At 44.0% G+C, this 27,758-nt stretch overlaps 1 protein-coding gene across 1 annotated transcript in view; it reads left to right on the top strand.

The window, feature by feature from the left end:
* Positions 1-27,758, top strand: part of ARID3B (AT-rich interaction domain 3B) — a 49,030-nt gene that overhangs the window by 8,178 nt on the left and 13,094 nt on the right. Inside the window, exons 3-4 of the mRNA XM_051982249.1 lie at positions 18,796-18,867; positions 19,077-19,149. Coding sequence (XP_051838209.1) covers positions 18,796-18,867; positions 19,077-19,149 — 145 coding nt within the window. The remainder of the gene's footprint in view (positions 1-18,795; positions 18,868-19,076; positions 19,150-27,758) is intronic.

The raw sequence follows: 27,758 nt of genomic DNA, 5'->3' as shown, positions 1-27,758 counted from the left end.
TGAGATGGATGGTTGGATAGTTAGATGGTCAAACAGTGAGCTAAAGCATGTGTTAAGTAAGCATTTACTGGGTGCCAAGTGCTGTGCTAAGTGTTGGGGATACAAAAACCAGAAAACAAAATGGTCTTGAGTTTTAAGGAACTCACATTCTAAAGGGGGAAGACAATTCATAAATGGCAGGTATGGAGGGGCTTGGAAAAGGGGGGAAAGGGAGCCTCATAGGCTGCTGGGGGTGTGGCAGTTCTGGGTCAGAACTCCCTGATCCTCTAATCAGCCCCAAGGTGAAATAATCCTCCAGGAACCAGAGAGTGTGAAGGGGAGGGAGCAAGTCAGATCAGAGAGTGAACTTAATTATTATTATTTTTTGCAATGTTTTGGAGATGTATGGCTCCCTGTGTTTTATATATAGTGTCTGATAGTTTACAAACAGTCATGACTGGAAACAGTCATGACTGGATCAGGCTAAGCTTCCTGCAGCATTGGCCCCTGAGAGGCTGCTTTGGGCTGCCAGCGTCCTGCTTCCCACCTTGCCCAAACTTTTGCTTCCGGGACATAGATCTCAGGAACAGTTGGATAGGCTTGTCCGGGTCGCTGCTGTTGCTGATTCTCCCCTCGAATTCCCACACTCTTCAGCAGCTTTCTAAGTGAACAAGGGAGTAGAAGGAGCAGAGATGTGGAGCCTGAGAGATGCGATGGGGAGGCACACCAGTGACCCTCTGGTCCCGTGCTCGGCCTCTGACGGCCTCCCCAGAGATGGTTTGGGAAAGAGCCCTTTTGTGTCTTCCCCACCTAGGCCAAGCCACGGCGCCTCTCTTCTGTGAGAAGGGGATGGGAGCGCTTGTTCAGGGGGCCTTTCTGCCTCTGCAGCCACAGTCCCACGGTCTCTGCCGTGTTTCTGTTCGCACCTGCCCCCTTTTCTGACCGTGGCCATCCTCTCGGACCACCGGCCTGTCCGCCTGGCTCTCCGATCATCCCTTACTCTCCTTGATTGGGTCATGGAGCTCTTTTTTACTGTCCAAGGATGGGTGCTCTCAGTCCTGGGGCTGGGCCATTGAAACCTTTCCCAGGCTCCTGTCTTTTATGGTCTGGCCTTGCAGCTAAAGGCTGAGACCCTCTGCACTTCAGACTTAGCGCACAGAAGTAAATGAGATCTAAATGGAGAAGAGGAGCCAGGAAGCTTTTGGTAGAGATGCCTCCTTAGGCTGTTGACCTTTAGCAGACGCAGCTTTAAGAATACAGGTGATAGTTAAAGGCCTGAGAATGAATGAGATCGCCAAGAAAGTTCTGTACAACCTGGGGGGGAGAGGGTGACAGGGACAGTGTGTGTGTCTGTGTCTGTGTGTCTGCACACCTGCCGCTGCTTGCCTGGAGGAGCTCTTCCTGTAACACTCAGAGCAGAAGGAGGTAAAAGAAGAGAATGGGATAAGGCTGAAATGAAGGGAAAAAAGAGTAGAGAGGGTCCATGGTTGCTTTGCTGCTAAGTGTACGGAACTCTAATCTAGATCTCCTGACTGGAAGGGAAGGAGGCTTAGCACTGAAAGCAGGCTGTTGGATATGTTGATTGGTCTTCCATTGGCTATTGATCAAAGGGGAATTGGTGACCTTTGCGAGAGCAGCTTCAGTGTAAGGGGAGGAAAGGAAGCTGGATTGCAAAGAATTAGAGACAGCCAGAGGCCAGAGTGGCTCATTCCTTTGTAAATTTATGTAAACTTTTTTTTTACATTTTTGGCCCTTCTTGCTTCTGAATGACAGGTTTCATATCAAATGATAGAGCATTTGATTTTGATGTGGGTTTGAATGCCAGATTTGCTGTTTTCTGCACTTCAGTTCCTTCTTTCATAAAATGAGACCAATGAAGTGAATAATCTTGAAGATATTTTTCATAAGCAAGTGGTGCTTAAACGAAGTAATACATTTTGTTGTGGAATCTGGGAATTTCATGGACATGTTCCCTTCAATCTAGCCATACGTGTCTATCTTTTCAGGACTGATAAATAATTGAACTCACTCTTCAGACTGATTTGAAAATATACTTTACTTAATTTATTATAAGTACTCTGTTAGAACTGTGGTCTATTTGGTACAAGGAAATAATGATGAGGAAATTTCCTGTCAACCCAGCTCACAGTTTAGAGACTTAAAGACTTTCCAGGAATCCTGAAAGGTAAAGTCGTCTACTTAGGATCACCCAACTAGACTGTCAGAAGTGATACTTAGCTCTGGTCTTCCTGACTTTAAAGCCTATTCACAAGCCACTAAACTGCTGTTTTCTCCCTCTCTTCCCTTCCTTCCCTCCATCACTTACTGAGCCCCTTCTTCCTTCCTCTCCCTACTCATCCACACCTTTAAAAAAGTTTTATTGAGGCTTTCACAGAGATCATAGTTGTTGCTGGAAATAGCCCTGCCTCCACTCCCACACACACAGTTCAAACCTTCCCTTGTAACAAAGAAAATTAGTTACGGGCCCATCTTGCAGTGACCACATGTGACACTGCCTCATTACACCCTTATTGTCTCCCTTCTCTCTGTCAAGAGGAAGTCAGTATGTTTCAGGATCAATATGGGCCCTTCAGTTATTCTGAGTTCACTTTACTTTTAGTGGGATCGTTTGATTTATGTGGCTGTAATTATGTGTATATTGCCTCATTTCCTTTCTTTGTGCTATATCAGTTCATACAATTCTTATGGTTCTTAGAATTTTTCATACATTATTTTTATTCATATACATTAAGCCATTCTTCAAATTTAAAAGAAAAGTAAATATCATTTATTTTTATATAAAATTTTCTCTTCTATCCAGAAAGCTGCCCCTCATAACAAAGAAGGGGCTCTCGGATTGTGGAACATCTTTTCTTTATATTGTTGTCATTATGGACATTTATTTTAATTAAAGCTTTTTATTTTTGAAATATATACATAGGTAATTTTCCACATTCACCCCTACAAAACCCTGTGTTTAAATTTTTTCCCTCCCTTCCCCCACCTACTCCCCCAGTCTGCAAGTGATCCAATATATATTGAACATGTGCGATTCGTCTGTACATATTTCCACAATTATCATGCTGCTCCTGAAAAATCAGATCAAAAAGGGAAAAAATGAGAAAGAAAACAAAATGCAAGCAAACAACATAAAGAGTGAAAATGCTATGCTGTGAACCACACTCAGTTCCCACAGTCCTCTCTCTGGGTGCAGATGACTCTCTTCATCACAAGATCATTGGAACTGGTCTGAATCATCTCACTGTTGAGGAGAGCCACATCCATCAGAATTGATCATTGTATAATCTTGCTGTTGCTGTGGATAATGATTTCCTGGTTCTGTTCATTTCACTCAGCATCAGTTCATGTAAGTCTCTCCAGGCCTCTCTGAAATCATCCTGCTGATCGTTTCTTACAGAACATATATCATTCATGTACCATGTCTTATTCAGCCATTCTCCAACTGATAGGCATCCATGCAGTTTTCAGTTTTTTGCCACTACAAAAAGGGCTGGACATTGTTTTTCTCTTTCTGTTTACTTCATACTTCATCAGTTCACGTAAATCATCTCTTGCTTTTCTAAATTTTTTATAGTTATCTTTTTTACTATATAGTAAATATTCCATTACATTCGTGTGCTGCCTTTTGTTTAGCTGGATCTGGACATTTTAATCAGTTCCTTAGCATAATTCCAAATTGCTTTCCAGAGCTGCTTCACAGCTCCACTAACAGTTTATCAGTGCTCCTGTCTTTTTGTAGCCCCTCCAGCTCTGATTGTTCTCGTTTTTTTGGTTATCTTTGTGAATTTGCCATAGGGCAGGAAAATCAATTAATGTGAGCACTTTCCCCAGAAATTGTTGTCTGAATTTATGTAGATTGTCCAGTTCCCAAATAACGATTAAGTGAGAGACCTCCAATAAGGGTCTTATTCTACTTCTGAACTGCACAAATGGTCAGCAGAAGCCTATAAGCAAGAGGAAAGGAGTTTTCAGCAGGGCCCATACAGGCAAGCTCGCTATCTCCCTGCAGGGCTTTTGGCTTTGCAGGCCACAAGACCCGAGGGTTTGAGAGAACCCCAGTGTGGACTTGGAAACCACAAGAGTAGCTGTGACCAATGTAGAAGGTCACACTTAGACCAGGACTGACAGTCCAGTTGCAGGGGAATCCCTCTTGTTCTAAGGTCCTTCAGAGATCCAGGGAGGCCTAATCCCAAGGGGTGCAGGGCAGGACTCCTCAGCAGGGGCCAGAGCGGGCCCCAGCACTGAGCCCCAATTCGGGAGCTAAAGCTGGAGATATGACCTAAGTAGCATAACTAATTATTGTAGATCTAGAGCTGCCCATGATCCAGTTTAGCCAAGACTCCAGGGAAGCGGCGTCTGTCTCTTCGGCAATCCAATGGTGAGAGCACCAGGCCTGGGGTGGAGGAGCTGCTGGCTTCCCTGGCTTCCTTCAAGCCCCGCCGCTCAAATTCCTGGTGTTCTCCTCAGGACCCTCTTCCCTTTGTCAGTGGTCTCCACTTTACCTGCTACGGAGCTGATCTGTTCATGGTAGTTTTCATGTTTTCTCTGTCATCAGATGATGAGCTCCCAAGGGCAGCAAATGCCCTTTCCAGCATTAAATGCTGAATGATTAATTGGCCAATCTGCCCAACTTCTTACCTGAAACAGAGGAAGAAAGCTAAATACACACTCTGTTTGGTGTAGAAAGAAATCGAATTCCAAGAGTGTGATAAGGAAGGTGTGATTTACCTGGAAGGAGATGTCAAAAGCAACACAAACTCCCTGATCTCCCAGGGGGAATGAAGGAGGGAAAATAAAGAAAAATGTAAAAAAAAAGTACTAGATCCAACTTGTTGCCCATCAAGTAGGGACAGGCTGAACAAATTAAGTTATGTGAATGTAATTCAATTCAATATTTGTGCACAATAAACAGGAAAAAAAGAGGAATACAGAGAACCTTGGGTCTCATGACCTGATGCAGGAGAAAAGGAGCAGAACCAGAGCAATTTTCCAAGATAATACTATTGTCCAGAAAAAAACAGCTTTGAAAGTCTTAAGAAAGCTCTGATGAATACAGTGATCAGCCCTGTTTCCACAAGACCCAGGATGATGGAGGTCGCCCCACTCCTGACAGGGGATGTATGGATTCAAGATGCAGAAAAGGTGCATGTAGCCACTGTACCTAATTATTATTTCCTTTTTAGGTTGTTTTTTTTTTGGGGGGGGGGGGGGAGTGGGAGAGGGGAGATTAGCCAGAGTGATGATTTAAGGGGGGATGGGGAGATCTTGAAACTTTTTTTTTTTTTTTAAGCACAGAAGAGAGATGAAGTTAGTTAAGAAGGAAGCCTAGGCAACAAGTAGAATAATTTTGGAAATAATGTGTGAAATATATTATCTACTCTTTGCATGAAGTGAGTGGTATGAAAGGAGATTTATGGTTTCATATAGTCTTCTTTTGTATTTTGCTTTTGTGGAAATATCATTTTCCAGAACATTTAATTTCAGAATTAAAAAAAAAGTTGAAAAGAATTTTGAGCCAATCAAAAAGTATTTATTAAGCACCTGTTCTATGCTAAGCACTAGGTCAAGTTCTGGAGATCCAAGAAACCACACCAGAGGAACTTAGGTTCTTACAGGGAAATGTTCTTCTGGGTATGTGTAAAACAAAGAGCAGCAGTGAGGTATCCAATAACACCAGTTCCTTGGCAGGGTGGGGGCCAGGTTTAGGAGAGTCTTTCTAGAGAAAGGGAGTTGGAGTTCAGTCTTCAAGGAAGCCAGAGATTCTAAGCAGAGCAGGAAGGCATTCCAGGCCCAGGGGAGAGTCAGTGCAGAGGTGGGAGCATAGAATGTAGGAGAAACTGGTCGGGCAGCGTGACTGTGCCAGAGGGCAGAGAAGGGGAAGGGGAAGGGGCAGGTTGGGAAAGCTTTACCTGCCAAACAGAGGAATGATGCGACTCTAGGAGTAATGGGGCTTCCTCAGGATCTGAGTAGGTGTGACCTGCACTTTAGGAGAGACTTTGGTGCTTGTGTGAAGGGTGGTTTGAAGTGAGGTTTGTCAGTGAGACCAGTTCAGAAAATACTGTCATTGGGCTAGTTAAGAGGTGATGAGGGCCTGAATTAGGGTGGTGACTGTGAGGGGGGAGACCTTAGAAACAAGATCTGGTGATTAATTGGATAGAGGATGACTGGGATTGTAAACCTGGATGACTAGGAGAATGATGAGACTCTTGACATAATAGGGAAGCTAGAAGAGGGATGAGTTTTGGGGAAAGATAATGAATTCTGGTTTAAATATTTTGAGATGCCTCTAGGACATGGCAAATAGATAGTTGGTGCTTTGAAAATGGAGAGAGACAGAAAGAGACAGACTTTAGGGCTACATACATGTCTTGGAGTCATCCAAATGAGAGAAGAGAAGAATAGAGAATCCAAGACAAAGCTTTGAGGTTCATCCATGATTAGTGGCATGATATAAAGATCCAGCCGAAATGCAAGGAGGAGCAGACAGGTAGGAGAACTAAGAAAAAGTACTGATATAGAAGCCTCTTCTACCTCTATTGAGAGAATTTAGTTTCAGGTGCTGCTGACATCCAGAAGAATGGGGATGGAGAAAAGGCCATTTGGCTTGGCAATCAGGAGAAGAGTGGGAAATTAGAAGAGAGAAATTGCAGAGGGTTTAGAAGAGTGGAAGGATAGCCAGTGGTGTGGAGTGGATAGCTTTTTTCGTGGGTTTAGCTAAGAAGGGAGAAAAAAAGGAGGATGGTGGCTAGTGAGAATCTCTAAGGATTTTTTTATCACATCAGTAGTTCCTTGTCAAATTAAGATGATTTCCTTCAGTTCTCCCAAATCTTCCATTATTAGTTGTTTTTTATATAAGGGAAAGGGTTTGGGCTTGTGGTTTCCTCAATGTAGGGAACTACCAAATGAAAAAACTATCAGTGAAGAGTCACCACTTTTTCTGTAGTTTAGAATCTTAGGAAGTTACCTGAAGGCCTGAAAAGTTACGGGATTTTCCCAGGATCATTTAGTCTGTATAAGAGGGTCTTGGACTCTGGTCTTTCTAGCTCCAAAGGTAGATTGATATCTACTCTGCCATGTTGCCATTCTTATCCAATGTATTTGTTCTCAGAAGTCTTCCATTTTGTTAGTCTTTTTGTTTTGGGGGGAGAGGAGGGTGGCAGCAGCGATGGAGTCATTTTCTCTTTATTTTTACAATTACTAAAATTTAATGAAGCATTTCAGGTGCAAATACACTGAGTTAACTTGTGTTTCCTAATGTTGCCTGGAATTTCATTTGCTTTCTTGATCATCCCACTGGACTCATATCCTTAGGGAGTAATTTATGGTGCCTTCTAAATCTCTTTCCTTGACACTTGACTCTCTTGACTGTTCATAGAACTTCCAAAAGTTTACTTACATACATCATTAGTCATTTGGCATTTGATTCCTGGCCATACCATTGGTTCATTTAGTTGTTTTTTTTTTCTTTTTAAATTTTTATTTTGAATTCCATATTCCCTCCCTCCAGCCTTTCCTCCACCTATTGAGAAGGCAAGAAATATACCATGAAATCTTGCAAAACTACATTAGCTAAATCTATGTTAGCCATGCGCAACAGTGCCTTTTCAATGATTTATAGTATTTAACCTCTTATTCCATCTGTGAAATGAAGAGAATGTACTCAATGGCTTCTGAGATCTGCTTTCAGTCTATAATCTTGTGATCTCTAAGATTTTTTTTTTGCCTCTTAGATACAAAGAGGATCTTTATTGTATTAAGTGTCATATGCACACGTAGTACTTGTGATTGGTAACTAAAGGAGCATGTGAGCTCTGTTTTGTGGCATAGATGTGTGATTTTCCTGGATATATGTGGAAGAGTGACTTGGTGCTTCTTTAGTCTCCATGCACTTCTCCATGTACTGATTCATTTCTTGGCACGTGATGTTAGCTCCAACTTTTTCTTTAATTCTTGAATTCAAATTCAGGGGAAGCCCCTCACTGCAGTTCCTACATCCATGAAATCCCAGGTCGGGCCCTTTCCCTCTTTCCTTCTAGGGATGATTGAAGAAAGGGAGAGGCTCAGGGAGGATGTAACAGCTGAATTCAAGGATTTGAGGGGTTGCTATGTAGAAGAAGGAATAGATTGGTTTGATTTACTATAGTGAATGGAACCAGAAGCCAACAGGTAGCAAGTGCAGAGAAACAAATTTAGGTTGGATGTAAGGAAAACAAATGCTTATCAATTAGAGATGTCCAAGAGAGGGACAGAGAGTGGAGGAGCAATTTCCAGGGGGATTCCTTTGGGATGCATGTTGGCCCAGTTGAGCAGTGTGGTGATTGTGTGGATGCACTTAATGTAGTTATTTGTCCTAAGCTAAGTTCCAGGGGGCAGGGATTGTGTCTCATCTGAACAGCTTCTCTACTCTTGGACTGGTCTAAGGCTCTGCACATGGAGGTAATTAAAAGTGTTCAAAGTGTTCATCACTGCTGTTGATTTTCTTCCAGTAAAACGGAAGTGTTTTAGAAAGGCTGTTATCATGTAATCAAAATACAGGTTGTTTGAGCTGCAAGCCTTCCCTTCCCCCACCCCCACCTGCTCATTTCTACCCTTCAATTCGAGTGGTATTTTCCAAGCCACAGACTCTGAATTGATCTCTTACTGGTCAAAGGTGGGCTGGATTGTTGCTAGTTCCTGCTTAGGTTACCTGACAAAGGAAGGTGTGCATCTGTTAATTATGACTCCAGTCCTCCTCTGCTTCAGCGCCTGCAGCGGAGCACTAAATCCCGATCTTATCTGAGGCTTTTGGAGTCCCACAGATCAGGATATCAGCATCTGTTTCACTTCCTGGGCCTCTACTCCACCTACAGAAGGAATTTCTGCTGATTCTCCCCTAATCCCTGTCCTGGCCCCTTTATGCATCTCATTTAACTCCAACTGGTTTGTGGTTGAAGTTGGTGGGAGTGCAAAGAGCGTTCTTGTTTTTCTCTTCATGCTAAGATTTGGAAAATGGACTTTTGACATTGCAACATCAGACTAAGCTTGGAAAGACTGTAATAAGTTAAAAATGGAGAACTATGTGCCTGGCTGAAGGCAAGCTAGTCTCTGAGTATTTATAAATCCAGACAGTCATCTAAAATACTAGTGAGATTTGAATTTCAGAGTTCATCTTTCTAAACTTATAAAGCATCTCAGCTTGACAAAAACCCAGAAATGCTTTCTCTTCCTCTTTCTCTCTAAGAGGGAAACTGTCCTATAACTGTGAGGTTTAATGCCCAGGGATGCTTGTAGCTGCATCTCTCACGGTTTGAAAACTTTGTCTGAAGGGGATAGAAAAGTAAACTTCATAGAGGCTTTCTGACTAAAAGGAGAAAATAGAAGGCACAAACACTATGACTTGGTGACCTGTTCCTTTCATTTTCATTGAATTCTGGATCTGGAAGAGACCATAGGCCACATGTAGTCCAGCTCTTTCTAGAGGAAAAATCGCCCTCTCTATTGACCTCTCCAGAAAATGGTCATCTTGCTTCAACTTAAACACCTTCAATGAGAGGAAAATCACTTGCTAAGGAGTTAGCCCCTTTTATTCATTCTTAGACTAATCCTTAGCATTTTTATTCTTATAAGGACCCCCAAAGCTATCTTATTGTCATTCCTTGTTCAGAGTTCAAACAGAAAAATAGTAACCATGCTTTCAAATGCCAGCCTTTCTGCTTGGAGGAGAAGTATTGGGTTACCACTGACTTTTCTTCTCCAAATCAAACATCCTTTTTAAGAAAGGGTTAACTCTGGCCTTGGAGAGAGGCGGGGAATGGGAAGCACAACTTACTTTGGACATCTGAGCTCTGCTTTAATAAGATATTCCAGGTGGTCAGAGGGTAATCCTAAAATAGCCTGGATTCTTAATTGCTTTTTAAAGTCAGGCCCTCTTGTCTCTAGGGAAAGACAGCTCTAAGGAATACTGATCTAGCTCCTGAGAGTCTCAGAGGTATGGGGAGAATGTTGTAGGGGAGGAGGGGGAAAAGTTTGGGGGGTGTTATTTTTAAATCACAGTAAAAGAGCAAGAACTGGAAGAACATTTAAAGTTCCATGACATGGTAGAAATCTCAATAATCTGGTCCAGCCTCTTGGAAATCGTAGTTCAGAAAGGTGGAGTGACTTGTCCATAGTCATGAAGGAAAATGCATTAAAGAGCTGAGATTGGAACCCAGGGCCACTAGGCCCAGCACTCTTTCCATTATACCAAGCTGTTTTTCTGGGGAAAAGATATTAAAACAAGGACTCCCCCTTTATCACCTTTTCACACCTTTGGAAGGTGAACACAATTAGGTTTTTAAAGATTCTCCTGCCAGACCCTTTCCAGAGCGAGATCTCGACTTCCTTTAGAGCTATGGAGTTAGCTTTATTATATCAGACAAGCACTGAATTGTGAATCCATACATTCTTTTCTACCAAAGGCTTGCTTGGTGAACCTTTTCTTAGTTTTTCTGTTTTGATCAGCATCTTCTCCCCTTTGCCCAATGCTCTGAACCTGAAGTTATGATTTATTCTTCCTTATTCTTCATCCTTCTTCCTTCAGAATGCTTCATCTCCTTTTCTTTTCCCATTATCACTGTTGTCCAGATGATGACCTTTTTTCTGACTACCCTCCTGATTAGTATCACTGTCCTCCTTCCTCTTCCTCCTACCACCACAAAATCTATCAGTCCCACCAGATTTATTTTTCAATAGCAGTTATTTCACCCCGTCACCCATACATACCTCTTCCTTTAGAAATCTCCATAGTACTCCCATCGGTTCCCCCAAACACTAGTGTCCTGGTGAACGTGTCATGTTTTTCTCCAATTTCAAGCTTACTTATTGAGTCCTGCCCATCCCTAGCCCCTCCACCCTCAAATGACAACCCAAGCCCACCCCAAGAAGATGCTGCTGTGGCTCTTGAGCTCTCAGCATTTGTGCCCTCTTCTAGAACACGGGATAGTAGACTTCTCAGAGGCCATCCATTCCAGTTTCTGACTGAGTGGGAATTTCCTTGACAACAGGTTCATCCATTCGAGATTCAGAATTTCTCTCTCTCTCTCTCTCTCTCTCTCTCTCTCTCTCTCTCTCTCTCTCTCTCTCTCTCTCTCTCTCTCCTCTCTCCTCTCTCCTCTCTCTCTCTCTTCTCTCTCTCTCTCTCTCTCTCTCTCTCTCTCTCTCTCTCTCTCTCCCTCCCTCCCTCCCTCCCTTGCCTTCTCCCCCTCTCTTCTCTCTCTCTCTCTGTCTCTCTCTGTGTGTGTGTCTCTCTCTCCCCTTCTCTCCCTCTCATTTCCTCTCTCCCTCTTCCTTTCCCTCTCCCTCTCCCTTTCTCTCTCCTCTCTCTCTTTTTTTTTTTTTTTTGTTAAGATAGCACAGGGCTTAGCAATTGAAAGCCTAAGTTCTTCACCAGATCTGTTCATTCCTTTTTGTGTAACTTTGAGTGTGTCATCCTCTTCTCATCTATACAGTGAGACAAACAAAGGACATTCCTTCATTTCCTTTCCAACATTCTGTAATTCTGTGAATAAGGTGTATGTAAAATTGAAGTCTTTGAAATAAGGCATAAAAATTCTAGAAAAACGATTTTTACAATAATACATTTTATTGATAGTTTTGGTTTTTAAATTACCTAAATTGTCCCTAATATCTTTCCTCCTCCCTGTTCCCAGAGAGCTATTCCTTAAAGACTTAAAAAAAAAAAAAAGTGTTTTTGTTTTTGTTTTTTTTTTTTTTAAAGAAAGGAGGAAGCAGGGAAAATCAGCAGAACCAGTCAGTACATTGAAGAAATAAAAATATTTACAGTGTTGTGCTCTTGTGTGAAGGGCTGAAAAGAGTTGTTTTCTCTTCCTTGGGCTGCGCTGTTTTGAGGGCTTTTGTGGCATTTATATTTTCACTCGCTGCACAGTGTGGGTTCTTTGTAGTAACATTATTGTCACCCGGACAGCTCTATTGTTTTCACTGCTCTTCCTCACTTTGTGCAGGTTTTCCAGGCTTAGAAGACTGGTTTTAATCAAGAGCCTTATTTTCCTTGAAGATTCTCATGACTAACTATGGAAACAACCGTTTGTACTTGTCATATGTACTTTAAACACATTTCTAACATGGCTTCTCAAACCAGGCCTCTCCTTGCTTGGTTGGGGGGAGAAACATTGATTTCTCCAGTTCTGGCCACTAATACAGAAACATTCTCCCAGCTGGTGCACATGGAATAATTGGACTTTCTTCCAGCAAAGTGAATTTCCCCACCTCCCTGTAAAGCACAGTCTCATGATTTCATTCTTCCCAGACAAGAGTATTTGTCTTGTTGGAGTCTGGCAGAGGGGATTAAGGTTGGGTGATGCTGAGGTAACTCTTGACCACTAGTCTTTCTTCACTAATGTTTGAGTAAGAACCTTATTCCTGAAGGAATCTAGAAATTCAAAGAGCACTGCAGAATTGTAAATAAAAGAAACTGGCCTCCTCTGGATCTGGCCTGAGATCCACGGCCCTTCTGGTTTCTAGTAAAGAGGGCTGACCAAGAGTCATTCATTTGCCTTTCTCCATCAGGGTTGAGATTCTCACTCACAGCTCTCTGCTTGGTTTGAATATTTATTTTGTGGGGAAAGCTGTTGATTCTGACTCCTTTCAGAATACATATAGTTCGCCCAAGATCATCCATGCACAAGTGTACACACACACACACACACACACACACACACACACACTTTCCCTTGCCACAAAGCCTTTTTTTTTCTCCCTGAACCACTTTGGAAAACAGTTTATAGCTCTCTTTAAAAAAAAAATAACTCTTAGTGGCAGTTGAGCTGAATGGGAATACAGAAGCCAGGCCCAAGTGCAGCTGGGGCCTGGGTAGGTATTTAGTGACAAACTGTCAGTTTCCTGTGGACCCCTGGTGAGATCAAAGATTTAGGAAGGGAGTTCTCAGGGAGGAAAGACTGACGGGGTTGTAAATGGCAATAAGAGACCAGTCGGTGCTGTTATTGGCTTCCCTCGTGCATTTCTAGGGTAATTCAATACTGTTGCTGACAGTGCATCAAAGACTCTTCCCTGGACAGGTTATACCTTGTGCTCAGTGGCCAATTCGGCTACACTCTCCTTTCAGACCCCTTGATCTTTAAAGTGGCCAGAGTCTTCTTTAGGTTGCTTTTTCCAGCAGCCTGAGAGCAAGAAATTTTATTCCCTCTGCCTTCTCCACTACCCACCTACCTCAGTCAGACCCTTTATTTAGCATTTTTCTGAGTCTGTAACTTTCACGTAGAACCTGCACCTCAGCCCCTGTCACAGATTCCTCTTGCTTGTAAATCTGCATTGCATAAGTGGACCAGCTCTTGTAAAAGTTGATCAGGGTGAAAAACCAAGTGAATACTTGCTAAAACCAGTCATCCAGAAGTGGGGGGGAGGGATGGGTAACAGTCATAGAGAAGCTTGGGTGGTGAGAGGATCCCAAGCCTTGTCTTTGCTCTCGATGTCACTATTAATCCTGTCCTAGAAAATAGCAGATATTTCACCTAGAATCAAAATTGATCCATCTATCTAACCACCTGTGAAGAAATTATCCCCATCCCCTTCTCCTCCAGGCAGCTTCCACTCTCTAACAACAAAATTGATACAGGGTGAGGATTTTCCCATTATTTGCATTGATGGTATTTGGAATTTTGTAATGTATAGTGTTAGGCTGTCAGCTGTCCATAGCTGTGAGCAATTACTCATCCATTTTTCTTTAAGCAAGTAAAGGGCTGTTTTTACTTTTTCTGGATGGGGCAAACAGTGAGGCCCCACCTCCCATTTCTTTGCAGTTGTTCTCTGGGTTTTGATAGACTGATTCCTGAGCTGATGGCATTTCAAATTACAGTCCCATCGCTAAACAGATTTTTAAGGCCCACAAGCAATTGGTTTTTTAAATAGCTTTTTATTTTCAAAATACATGCATAGTTTTCAACATTCACTTCTGCAAAACCTTTCATTCCAAAATTTTTTCTCCCTCCCTTCTCTCCACCCCCTTCCTCCCCGAGACAGCAAGTAATCCAATATAAAACAATTGGCTCTTAGTGGCACATAACCAGGGACAAGACCCATTTAACAACTGAGACCATTTTAGGCTTGGGTGGAGGGGGGAGAAGCTGTTGACTCTTGAGGGTGCAAGTGCCCCCAGCTTGGAGGCTCTTTCCTTTCTTTCTCTCCTCTGCCATGCCCTTTCCACAAAGGCATACAGCTCTCAGTCACACATGCATGTTTGTTTTTATACCTAGTCTCCTGCTGTTGAAAGCTAGGTAGAAATATTCCAGTTTGTGTATTCTGGCCCCTCAACCCAGCAGAGTATTAAATGGTTTTTAAGTGGGCATTTTAGAGCAGCTGGAAGTTACTGTAATTAGCAAAAAGCTGTGTTTTAATCTCTCTCAGTGACAGCTACACAGAAGAATTCTCCTGTGAACAAAACCAGCGTTCAGATCTCTTGCTAGAGTGAGTTAGGAATTGACCTGCCACAATAAACAGCTGACATAGGAGAAACGGCAGTAATCCCCCATTAAATGTCTCTCAGCTGACGGGCTCACGGGGTAATTGACTTTCCAGCAGGAATTACCAGCTCAACCGAAATCACTGGGCACCGGAGCAGCCCCCTACCCGCCTGTGAAAGGAGCACCGCGCGCCCGCTTTTGCTGATGCCAGTTGTCTTTATTATTCATTGTATTTGTTACTACCAGATGACACCGGAATGCTGGGGCGAGGGGTGTTTTTGGGTGTCTTCTTGCTTAGTTATTGTCTTTGCTGAGCCGCTGGTGCTACAGTGGGGCTTATCCCTGGGCCTGGCCAACCTGATGAGTGTGGTCAGCATTGACCGAGCATTCAGGCACGTGCCCTCGGCTGGTAAGGTCAGGGGACCAGGCCCTCGAGCACATTTCATTCTAGTAAGGATGGTGTTTGGGGAACTTTCTGTCTCACCACCGTTACCCTGCCAGACTCTCAATCTCTCTCTCTCTCTCTTTTTATTTATATATATTCACTTCCTTTAAGGAGGCTATGCTGAGAAAGTCACTGAGGCAGAGCCAGATTCTACTGAAATAAATTCTGAATGCCTGTTTAGCATTTTTTTCTTCTCACTTCTCCCCTCATGTAGCCTCTATTGTCAAACTATGTTTCTATCTTTCTGCCCTTCATTCACATGGGTGCTCCCAGCTTCAGGCCCTTTTCTCCTTTACTTGGACTTTTATATTATAAATAGCCTTCTAATTAATTAGACACCCCAAGCTTCCCCCAGTCATACGTCCTTTTCAAAGCTGCTAAAATTGTTTCTCAGCAGTGGAGATCAGGCTTTGCACCCTTCCTTCCCCTTACTTGACAAACTCCAATGGCTCCCTGTTTTCTCCAGAAAAAAATATAAAGTATAATCTGCCTAGGATTCAAAGCTCTTTACAACCTGACTTTCCCCTGTATTTTTACACATTTATTCCCTCTGGAGTAATCATATGGAGTTCAGCCCTATGGGCTTACTTGTTATTCCTCACACATGACACCATCCTGTGTCTTTTGACTGGCTGTGTCCATGACTAGAGTTCCTTCTCTTCTAACCTCTGCCTCTTGGAATCCCCGATTCTTTTAAAACTGTGCTCAAGCACCACCAACTGCAGAAAACTTTTTCTGCCTATGTTCTTCCCATCCCCAGCTGCTAGTGCTTTCCTCCCAAGGTTACCCTGTGCTCTTTATTATCACTTTATCTAGATATTTTCTCCTCCATTAGAACGTAAGCTTTTTGAGGACGCTTTTTTTTGTTTTTTGTTTGTTTTTTCTTGGTGTCTGTAGGGCACAGTGCTTGACACATAGTAAGTAAGCACTTATTAATTGGCATGGTATTTATATTGGGGTTGTGGGTCTGATCCTGCTTATGGGATATTTAGCTTCTCCCAGAAAATTCTGCTTCTTAATACAGATTTTATAAGAGGCATCAGCAGAAGTCTTATTTTTTTCCAGTTAATTTTTAATTTTCTCTAGTTACACATAAAAAACAATATTTTTTTTGATTATACACATACATTTTTTTAAAAAAACATATTTCCTCATGAATCATGTTGGGACAGAAAAGTCAACAAAAGAGAAAACCTATGAGAGAAAAAAAACAGAAGAAAAAGGGGGAAAAAGTGAACATAGCATATGTTGAATTCCATTCAGTCTCTTTACTATTCTCTCTGGATAGAGATGGCATTTTCCATCCAAAGTTTATTGGGATTGCCTTGGACCACTGAACTGCTGAGAAGAACCAAGCCTTTCATAGTTGATCATAGCACAATCTTGTTATTACTATGTACACTGTAGTCCTGGTTCTACTTGTTTTGCTCAGCATCAATTTGTGTAAACCTTTCTAGGCCTTTCTAAAATCAGCTTGTTCATTATTTTTTATAGAACAATAATATATCATTACTTTTGCATACCATAACTTATTCAGCCATTCCCCAATTGATGGGCAGCGACTCATTTCCCAATTTTTTGCCCCATATACAAAGATGTCGATCTCGCTTTCTCTCCCAGAGCCATTGAAATTACAGTGCAGTGGCGTAGTGTACCTCAGGCTTGTCACAGATGAGGCAAAGCCCAGATCACTCGGGCACTCCACTGGAAAACTCTTTGCCTGGGACTGAGAGTGTTCCATTGAACCGTTCGAGACTATTCCAGATCTGGCTCTTCAACTAGTTCCTGTCTGGCTCACATTTCTCTCTTTTCTTTAAAAATAGCATGAGAGATTGTATCAGCTTCTTTGCTAAATGTCAGTAAAAGAACATGTCTAACATCCTGATAGGCTAGTCTAGAACTCCATGAAAAATGGAGGCAGTGTTGGCCAGCACCATCTGTTCTAATTGTCCCGGGCTGGTTCTTTTTGAGTGTTCACTTTTCTAGATGGATTTGATTTTTAAAAATCAGCCAGATGCTCTCATACCGGGGCCTCTCTTCTCCCAGGCATCAGCTCTCAGCCCAGAGAGCATTCTTCTGGTAGAGAAATGAGAAGCAAAACAAATGTGGAACCTTTGTCTCACCACGTTCAGAGTTCTCCTCATCTCATCTCCCCTAAGCATCGATCCTGCCCCTTCTTTGATTATCAGCATTTTAAATAATAGAAACAAAATTACCTCTATCTAGTTTTCTTTCAACTGCAACGAACAGTTTGCACAGTAAATAGCATATGGATTTTAGCCCTACAGGTCGCAAACAGATGATTGAAAAATGTAACCACCGTCTATTTAAATACTGACTGCTTGAAGGATAGATCACAACCCCTGAAATAGCGAGTGGTTTTTTTCCTTCAATAACCATTCTGCTTCTGTGGCCACTTCCATGATTCCCTCTTTTCTCTCTGTAAGTGTCCCCCGGGGTCTCTTTTCCTTCTTTTCAGATACATTGTAGCCTCCTCCGTCAGATCCACTGTAATAACCCTGAATTTCTGTATCCTCTACTTCCACATCCTCTTCAGTATCAATTGAATTTGTTAATTGATCATATCAACTAAATAATGCAGTTTTACTTTCCCTATCCTTTTAACAATATCTGTAGATATGTATCACATTGGAACGTGCTTCAGTGTGGTTTGTTCTCAATACTGAGGAAGAATCCACTCCCCAGCAGTTGGCTAGAAAACTTCAACTTAGCTTTGAAATGATCTCGAGACAACTCTTTCTTACTTTTGGACAGCTTAGAATTAGAAACATTTTCCTTCAAATGGAAGGAAATTGATGCTCCGTAGTGTCAACTCTTGTGTTCTCTGAGGCTAAGTAGAGTGAGTCTTACGCCTTTTCTACATCAGTAGCCCTTCAAAATCTCTGAGGACAACTATCTTGTCTCCCTGTAATATTCTTTTCATCTCTAGTTCCTTCATTTTTTCTTTCAGTGGCCCAGTCTGTCAATTTTCTGGCTGACTTCTTTTAGACTTATTCCATCTTATCAAAGACCTTCCTAAAGTTTGGTGTCCAGGACAGAACCAGAACAAGCAAGCTTATATATTAATATATATTAATAGAGTATGGTCCAATTACTATTTAGCCTCATGTGCTTGGGACCTCAGTGCATCATCTCAAGCCTCAGCCCAAACAGAAAGGTCATCGCAATGGCAAATGCAAGCAGTCTCTCCTCCCCTTCCTTTTCCACTCCCCTGCCTCCACCCACCAAAATCATCATTTCCTATACAACACATCAGGACTTGCACAAAGAGTGGGTGGGGGCCATTCTTTCTCCAAGCTTATATATTAATAGAGTATGGTCCAATTACTATTTAGCCTCATGTGCTTGGGACCTCAGTGCATCAACTCAAGCCTCAGCCCATTACACAGTTCCTTTTATCCCTCTCGCCTTTTCTTTCCCATTTTTGCTCATTTACAGAGCTGGGTAGGAGGCCAAAGTGTATATTTCCTCCCTTCCCACCTATGATGATGGTGTTATTGTGATGGTGACGGGGAGAAGTACTTGAAGATGCCTGACTTCTCCCATACATTTCTCCATCATTTCTTGTCTTTGTCTTTGAGAAGCCCCAAGACCTTTGAAGAAGTCACCTATCCCACTGCATTCTTTTCATCTTACTCCTTCCTATTTTTTTTAAATCATGTGATGAAAAATAAAATGACCTCAATATCAGACTTGAATGAAGGACTGTTTGTTTTGATTGTTTTCTGACCAGTATTTCACATGAGCTAGAATAATTGAATTGCAGAAGATCTTTTTATCCTCATCTTAAATTATTCCCTAGACCTCTTGCTTATTTTTCCTTTCCTTTTCCTTCCTTTCCCCTTGTAAACTTTTTTCCTCTTTGTTCCTTTACAGAATGGTGTTTTGACCTGGAGTGATGATACTGATGGAGGACGAGGAAGAGAGATCTCTCGAGATTTTGCTAAGGTCTGTGGCAAAAATCCTTGGGTTTAGAAAAGAAAGTTTATTTTCATAGATAGTTTCTCTAGTATCTCTCCTAATTCTCTGAGGCTAAGGGTAGGAGTGGATCATAGTTCCTATTTAGGAGGGTAGGTAACTTTTTGTATCTATGGATTATTTCATCAACAGGATGACATTTGACATCATTTTTTTCTTGGGGGGGGTGGGGTTTGCAGTTGTATGAATTGGACAATGACCCCGAACGGAAAGAGTTCCTGGATGACCTTTTCATCTTCATGCAGAAGAGAGGTGAGTACTCATATATTGCCCAGCCTTCTTCCAGTCAGAGCTCCAAAGGCCCTCCTTGAAGGTCTTACTGATCAAATCTGGGTGTAGAAGCAAAACCAGCCACCAGAATGCTAGAAGAGTTGTTCTGGAGGCATCTGGGTAGAATGGTCATACAGATCCTTCCCTGGCTCAGTTTTTATTCCAGTTAACTGGTCCCAAGAGCCATTTCAAAATCCAGTGTTACCTCCATTTTATCATCCCAGCTGCTCTGGTATTCATTCCGACTTTTGCCAGGGCCAGTAGCAGGGTCTCTCTTATATCCTGGAGAGTGAGAAAGTAAATGGAAGAATAAGAGCCTCTTAGGATTTGTAGCAAAGACCTGAAATAATCCATGGGAAAGAGGCCAAGCCTCTTCTCTTTTCTCAAATGGGTCTTTGATCCTTATTTCCATTATCTTGGTTAGCACATTGTTACAGTTCAGTTGTAAAATGTGCCAGACTCTCCCTGATTCTTTCTTCCTTCTTGCTCTCCATCCCTCCCCACCCCCTGCCACTAGGGACCATTGCGTGACTGCGCCTTATGTGTTTCCTTCCTGCTTTACATCCTGTTATAGGAGCTGGGTCACTAACAAGGTCAGCTCTCAGGAAACATGGGCAGGAATCATGAACTCCATACCGTAGAGCTTCTAGTTCCCCTCGCACTATCATCCTCAGGGGCTCAAAGCCACAGGAAAGACTGGTGCCAACTGTGTTTCTTCGCAGCCTCCTGCTTCAGTTCATACATCAGTCCTTTTGTGGGCAGAGAAATCAGCATTTCCTGAAAACAATAAGATATTCTGGTTCAGCCTGGACTAAGCTTCGTTGGTCACCCTCCCCAGCCAGCGACCCAGAGCCGCTCCGTTCCCCATCTTTTTGCTTACAGGAGCCTTAGCAACCGCCTAGCTAGTACGTGTGTGACTACAGAATTGTTCAGGAGGGTATTTGAAAGCTTTGAGCCCATTTCTCCCAGCCATCAATTTCTGCAAAGACAGGTCTAGGAAGGCTAACTGGTTTACACATATAACTGTTATCTGGAGCTACACATGTCAGTGTAAGTGAAGAAAGAGGGCTATAATCCTGAAAATGTATGTGACTGCCAGTAGAAAACCTGCTTATCCAGGGAGAGAGAGAAATCCACTTAATACTTTGGTCTCTCCTTCCAATTACCTTTTAATTATTTACAAGCTCCACAAGCCCAGCTGGTGCAAGCTAGGAGCTGATCCTGGCTCGAAGGGGCTGCCATAGCAATATAGATTTTAATCAGTAGTGTATTTCTACTGTTTTATTTTCTTCTTTATTGCTGTGCTCATTTCCCAGAAGGATTTTAAAGAGAAATGGAAGAGTAGTATTGGGCCTGCCAAGCCAGAAAAACAGTCAAGTTAGTCTTGCTGGGCTATAGAGCAGCTAAGTGGGGAGACGGGAGACCTTTGTCATGGGGGCCTGGCTTGAGCCAGTTGTCTCCTCATCAGAAGGCAGCAGTGAAGAGGGAAGATTGGAGTTTGCTGGGTTTCAGCTATCACTTGGCAGACAAGGTTAAGCTATTTGGGTTTAGTTAAAAAAAAAAAAAAAAAACAAAAACAAAAAACCTGACAGGGCAAAACCTCAGCTAGATTGAGATGCTTGGATTACCTGGAAATTTCAGGCACCCAGGGGAAGGAACGTTGGATAGACTCCTCGTGTATTCAGTTTGTTCAGATTCTGATTGTGTAAAACAGTAACGGTAACAAGTGCGAAGAGGGGATGGTTACATTAGAGTTGTGCTGACCTTGTCTGGAGGTCAAAGGCCTGGTTTTCAGGTGTGACTCCTACTCACCTGTTCTTCTGTAGCCTGGGATCATGTAATCCAACTCATGGAATTGTTCAGTAAATTGGTCAGCTGGCAATTATTCAGTGCCCATTCTGTGCCAGGCACTGTCTTAGGGGCTGGGGGAGAAACGTAGAATGTGAAACAATCCCTGTTGTCAGAGAGTTTCTATCTACCTAAGGAGACGTGTGCACTGCATGTGTGTACATACACAGAATCAAGGGATGTAGGGTATCCCAACAGTCAAAAGCTGCCCTAAGACATTTGGGACAATCTCCGTGGAATAAATATCAAATGTGTGCAAGTTATTCAAGTACAAGGTCATAAAGGAAGGTGGCGAGAGCCTGGCAGCTGGGGGGGATTAGGAAAGGCTTTATGAAGAAGGGAGTGCTTCAGCTGTTTCTTGAAAGAAAAGAGGGCAGAGAGGGAAGGAGAGAGGCAGTGCCAGGTATCAGGAATGCCGGAGCAGAGTGGCAGGGGCCTGAGAGGACGGGGAGAAGACCAGATTGTCTATCTCAGAACGCAGGGCTAGGAGCCAGGAAGATTGAGGGGGCTCCGTTCTGAAGGGCTTTACAAGCCCACCAGGAGGCTGTCTTTCCCAGAGGAGGGGGAGTCGCTGGAACCTGTTGAGTAGGGGAGTAGCCCAGCCATTCTGTGATGACGGAAAACCATGATAGCAGATGTTGGGCCGCTGGATGCAGTGGAGAGAGGCCTGTGGGGAGGTCCTCACTGTGCCGGACCTGCGGGCAGACAGAGGCTGCGGGGGCCGTGTGGGGCAGAAGAGGAGGGGCACATAACTGAGGGCATGACCCTGAGCTATCTAGGAGGCAGCAGGACTGAAGCCCCACAGAGGAGAAATTTGGTTTGCTCTGTTGGGCTCCGAAGGGTAGAACCTCTGGGGGCTGATTTAGACTTTGTACAGGACTTCTCTCTAAGGGTGAGAGTCACCCACACGTGGATGGGGCCATTCTCCTCCCCTCCCCCCCCCCCCCACTCATCTGCAAGCAGAGGCCACTTGTCAGGTGCTTTGGAGTGGGGATTCCTTTTGGACGTGGGCTGGACCGGATGGCCCCTGGGGGTTCCAGCTCTCAGATTCTGTGATTCTTTGAGGGAGATAGTGAACCTGTGGGAGCTGTTGAAGAGAAGTGGGCCTGCTGTGGGGGCAGACAGGAGAAAACACTGGCACAGAAAGCCATGGGGCAGAGTATTGAGGCGAGGAGGGGGGGGGGGCACAGGCTCCCTTGGGAGGCCTCCGGTCACTCTCCCAGACAAGTAACATCATCTCTGCATCTGAACTTTATCTGTACAAGGCATATGGAACTTGGCCAATGAGGCAAGAGATTATTTTGTTCTGCAGGGCTCTGCCTTTGACCAGGTGAGGATGTGTCCCCACCAGCCAGCCCAGTGCCAACATGAGAGTGGGTGGCACAGTGCTGCAGGACCCAGGGCATCTGATGGCGCTCCCTGCCTAGCTCTTTGTCCTCCTCTCCTGCCTCGCTGCGGCCTTCGTGCAGTTGTCTCCAACACTGATCTCACAGGCCCTCGGTATCTTCCATTTGTTGAGTATCAGATGAGAAGGTGTTATCTAGAATCCTTGTCAGAAGCGCCGTATAAATGTGAGCTCTCATTTCCAAGGGCAGCACGGTTGCATGGGAAAATCCGTAAGGCTTGGATTCCGATCTGACCCATGTCACCTATTCACCGCCAGAATGTGGGCAGGGTTACTTCTCTGAGGCCGTTTTCCTTCTCTGTTAAATGGGAATAACAAGGCCTGAGGCCGTTTGGAGGACAGTACTTGGTGAATGGGAAAGCTGAGCTGCTGCTGTGTAAGCTTAGGGTCTCATCGAGAGCTTTGTTTTTAAACTACCCTGTGCCTCCTTTGGCAGAGAGAACTGGTGAGGAAATGCCCTCTACCCCGGCAGATTGTCAGCTGTTCCTCATGCTGAGAAATTGAGGCCCGCGCTCAGGCTCCCCCGGGAGGAGAGAGGAGCACCCCAGGCTGGCTCTGGTCCACTCTGCCAAGCAGCCTCTTGCACCTCCTAGCCCAGTTGGCTGTTCCCACTTGTTGCACGCTGGTGGCTTCTGACCCCACATCAGGCCTCTCTTGTTTCAAGTCAAGTAGTATGACTAATCTTAAAGAAGACATTTCTGTGGAGGAATCTGCAGTCCTTGGTCTTTTCCCATTCTCACACGGGAGGAAGATGGTGATTACCTTGATTCTTCTTGTGCAGACAGGGACACTGGAGGGATGGTCAGTTCTAGAACTAGAAGGAGGAGGAGGGCACTCCTGGAGCAGCTATTTCTCGAGCTCTTGCTACGGTGTCTACAAGGGCTCTTTTGGGGAGAGGGACAAAAGACAGATAAACACGCAAAGATCCTTCACTTGATTCATTGGGAGATGAGGTCGATGGCTTGAGACCTGGAGCAGGAAGGATTGAGTTCCAAACTCTCACTAACCAAGTAACCGGAGGTCTTTAACTCCGGAGAAGTTGCTTTGCCTATAAATAGGGTTGGCGCTTGCCTGGGCTGATCTCTGGGGCTTGGTTGAGCTCCATATGAGGGCATTTTATCTGGGGGGGAGGGGGGGAGGGGTCTGATACCTCTGCTAGACTGTAAAGTCCATAAGGAGGGGGGTGATGTTTTATCTAAACTTGTAGCTTCCCCAGTGCCTCACACAGTCCTCAGCACACAATGCGCGTATATGTATTGTAGGGTTGGTTTTTTTGGAGGGGGAAAAGGATATTCTATTTGAAGAGTAGTAAGAGGGAAGGCTGGAAAGGTAGGTTGGCCCACAGTTAGTAGTAGTCCTAAATAACAGGCTAAGGGCTTATTTCATTGATAGGCAGTCTAAACCATTAGAAAATTTGGACAAGATTGACTTGATCAGCTCTCATTTCTCTAACACTTTAAGTTTAATTTTTCCCTCCTCATAACAACTCTATGGGTCAAGTAGTAGAATTCTCATTTTAAAAATGAGGAATTTGAAAATAAGAGCTTGAATGAGAAAGTCCACGAGGAAGGCAGCACTTGAGGAAAAATAACGAACAGGAGTGTAAAGGGTGAATTTGAGTGGTGACAGGCCAGAGGATGGAAGCCGAATTGTGAGGCCGTTTCCATTATGTTTACAATACCCATTTTCCGGAAGCTACTCTCATTCTGAAAACCTGTAGAGGAGACTGGGGATTGATTGTCTGTCTTAGGTGTGTGAAGCCTGGAGTCTTTCCAGTTGACATGGGAGCGAGAAGAAGGGCCCCTGGCATTTGTGACTGACTTGTCAGGTTTAAGCGTTCCAAGGCCCATGGGATAATGCCAGCTCTTGGTGGCTGGGGTGGGAGGACAGCTGGCCTGGTGACTCATGCCCTTAGGCTCAGTGTGAAGAATAAGTGGCCGATTTCACAAGGGGCTTCCAAAAACACCCTGAGCCTGAAAGGTCGCAGGGCCCAGGCCCTGGCGCCAAGAATGGTCTTCAGAATGGTCTTAACCCAGGTTGAATGGCTGAGGTTTATTTGTGGCAGGAGCACAGCAGGCAGCCCCTGAATGATTGCAGCTGCAAGTGATAAAATGACTTTCCCGTGGCCATAATGCCTGGGGAGGTATCGAGGGCTCTAACTGCCTTTTTGTGTTCCTGTGTAGCTCTCCCCTTCTTTTAATTGTTTGGGTGATCTCCCGGCCTGTAATCATTACCTTTGATTTCTAAGACAGACTCGTTTCTGCTTGTTTTTTCTTGCCCTCATGCTGCTGGTCAGTTTTCTTTACCACCCTGGCAGCCTGCTTTAACACTTCGGAAACCGGGCAGGGAGCTCCCTGGCTGTGGACCCTGCAGTGGTCTTTGAGCTGTTGACCCCTTCTGGGGAGACCACATGTCTTCTGTTCCCAGCAGCTTGGCTATGGGGGGGGGGTCAGCATGACAAAGTTTGGGGAGTTGAATTAGACTGAAAAGTAGTGGATACAGAAGCCCAAGATGGCCTGGAGTGAGGAGAGATTTGTGCAGGAAGGACCGCCAACAGGCTTGATGGGACTTGCACTAGTGGAGTGACACAGAGGGAGAAGAAAAGGGGGTGCATATGAGAGCTGTTACAAAGATACACCCAACAGGCGTAATCACACATGTGCAGGAGACAGTGTGAGCATTTGGGGATGCAGTGTTAGCTGGGGGATGGTGGTGCCCTAAACAGTAAGTACTAGGGAAGTTGAGAATGGGAGAGGGTTGAAGGGGAATGGTCATGAATTCTGGGCATATCTACTGGATACTAGTTCAAGATTTCTTTTTTTTTTAGTACTCTTTTATTTTTATCCCAACTACATGTTAAAAACAATTCTTAATCTTTTTAAAAGTTTTAAGTTCCAAATTCTCTTTCCCTCCTTCTCCCCTTTGCCTGAAATGGCAAGCAATCTAATAATGTGCAATCATGTGAAACATTTACATGTTAGTCATTTTGTACAAAAAGACTCAAACCAAAGAAAAAGAAAAAGAGAGAAAGAAAAAGTAAAAATAGCATGCTTCAGTTTGTATTCAGACAATATCAGTCCTTTTTCTGGAGGCAGATAGCATGGGTCCTTTGGGATTGTCTTGGATCATTGGCTGAGAAGAGTTAAGTCAGTCACTGGTCTTCATCATTCAATATTACTGTTATCGTGTATAATATTCTCCTGGATCTTTTTGATTCACTTTGTATTGGTTCACATAAATCTTTCCAGGTTTTTCTGAGAACATCATGATCATCCTTTCTTAGAGCAAAAATAATATTCCACGACAGCTGTATACCACAACTTGCTCAGCCATTCCCCAGTAGATGGGCTTCTTGATTTCCAATTCTTTGCCATCACAAGAAAGAGCTACTATAAGTATTGTTTTAAAGTAGGTCATTTCCCTTTTTTTTTTTTTTGAGATCACCTTGGGATTACTTCAGAATGTCTTAATAGGCATTTAGAGATGTGAGAGGGAAGGTCAGCAGAGAGGTTAGGACTAGATAAATAGATGTGAGAATCAGCAGCTTAGAAGTGATAATTGAATCCATGGAAGTTGATCATTCAGTAAAATAGGTTAGAAGCAGAAGGGAAAGGGGCCAAGACCAAGCCTGTGGGACATCCCTGTTTAGCAGCTGTGACCTGAATGAAGATCTAGCAAAGGAGAATGACAAAGAGTCTGAGGAAAGAAGAGAACCAGGAGAGGTTGGGGCCCAAAAAGCCATGGCAGAGACTGCAGAGAGACTGACAAGGAGGATGGGAGAAGGCCAGGAGGGAAAGGTGACTTTGGAGAGACTAGTTTACCTGAATGATGAGGTTTAAAAGGAAGATTGTGGAGAAGATGTCAGGAGTAAAGGAAGTGGAGGCACCTATTGTAGAAGGCCTTCTCAAGGAGTTTGGCTGCAATAGGTAGAAATGATTTGGGGGGGGGGACAGGGATGGATAAAGTGAAGGAGAAAAAAGGGCATGTTTGTAGGCCGTGGGGAAGCAGTTAATCAATAAACACTTATTAAGTGCTTACTAAGTGCCAGGCAATCCAAATGCCACTAGATAGGGAGAAATTGAAGATAAGGGAGAGGGGATGATGGAGGGAGCAGTCTGTGGGAAAGAATAAATGGAATGGGGTTACTTGTAAGTTTAGAGGGGGTTGCCATAGTAAGAAGGGCTAGCTCATTATGTGAAACAGGGTGAAAGAGGAGATTGTGGCCAAAGGCAGCTAAGTGATAGGAGATGAGGAAGGAGCTCTAGGCGAGTTGCCGCAAAAAAAAAAAAAAAAAATTGAGTAGGTTCTCAGCTAAGAAGTTATAGGGAGAGTAAGCCATGGGAGGTTTGAGGATAGGTAAAAAAGTTTGGAAAAGCTGTTGTGGTGAACAAAACAGTGAGTTAATTAGGGAGATATAAAAGGATTTCCTTGCAGCAATGAGGGCCCAGTTGAAGTCAAGCAAATCGGATGGTCTGTTCTGGTGGTAACGGGCAAGTTGTGTTTGTACTTAAAATTAAAACAAGTTGGTCCAAGGCCAAAACTGAGCATATTCACTCTTCCCTACTAGCTGAGGTTATATTTCGGGCCGTCTAGTCTACAGATGTTTTTCCAGATGGGGAGAAATGGGAAAGCGTTCTCGTGTCCACTGAGGAGGCCTAACTCACTCGGTCTCGGCACCTCCTCAGGGTATTCAGGAAGCCCGAACTAGGGACGTGACAAGCCCCAGTGACTTTCCTAGGGACTTGGCCCCTTACAAAGACCTGGAGGCCCGGCTTGGTGCTCTGTGACTGTTAGCCCCGTCTTTCCCACTTTTCAGGGAGAAGCCGCCCTAGGGCGGTCTGGGGAAGAACCCCAAAGAGCATAATGAGGACCGTGCTATTGCATTTTGTAATTGGGTTTCACTGCGTTTAAAGAAAAATGTGCCCGTTGCCAAAGGTCAGAAACATCAAAGGCCACAGCCCCCTGTGCTCGTGAGAAAGGCCAGTGGGACTCTCTGAACGCCAGGAAGCGCTGGTGTGATTCGTGTTTGACCAGCTCTCTCTCTGTACATACCTCGGAGGGCCTGGGAGGAGAGGGTCCCTTCATTCTGTTCAAGGTTGCAGGCTGACCTTGGTTTTCCCAAAAGGGCTGCAGGATCTGCTTTTACTGTGTGTGGACTCAGGATTTATTGTGGGAAAGGGTGTTTCCTTGCGTTGTGCGCTTATCTGCCCTCCACAGCCCAGGAAATGCTTGCACTGCTGTGGCTTTGTCCCTTGGCCAGGCGGGAAAGCGCTGCTGGTGTGTTCTTGTGGCCCGGAGGCCCCTCAGGATGGCCCTGGAGGCAGCATCCCTGGGAAGA

Source organism: Antechinus flavipes, chromosome 2 (assembly GCF_016432865.1).
Source record: "Antechinus flavipes isolate AdamAnt ecotype Samford, QLD, Australia chromosome 2, AdamAnt_v2, whole genome shotgun sequence".
Taxonomy (NCBI): domain Eukaryota; kingdom Metazoa; phylum Chordata; class Mammalia; order Dasyuromorphia; family Dasyuridae; genus Antechinus; species Antechinus flavipes.
The sequence above is the reverse complement of the archived record's forward strand: the minus strand, read 5'-3'. Positions and strand labels throughout refer to the sequence as shown.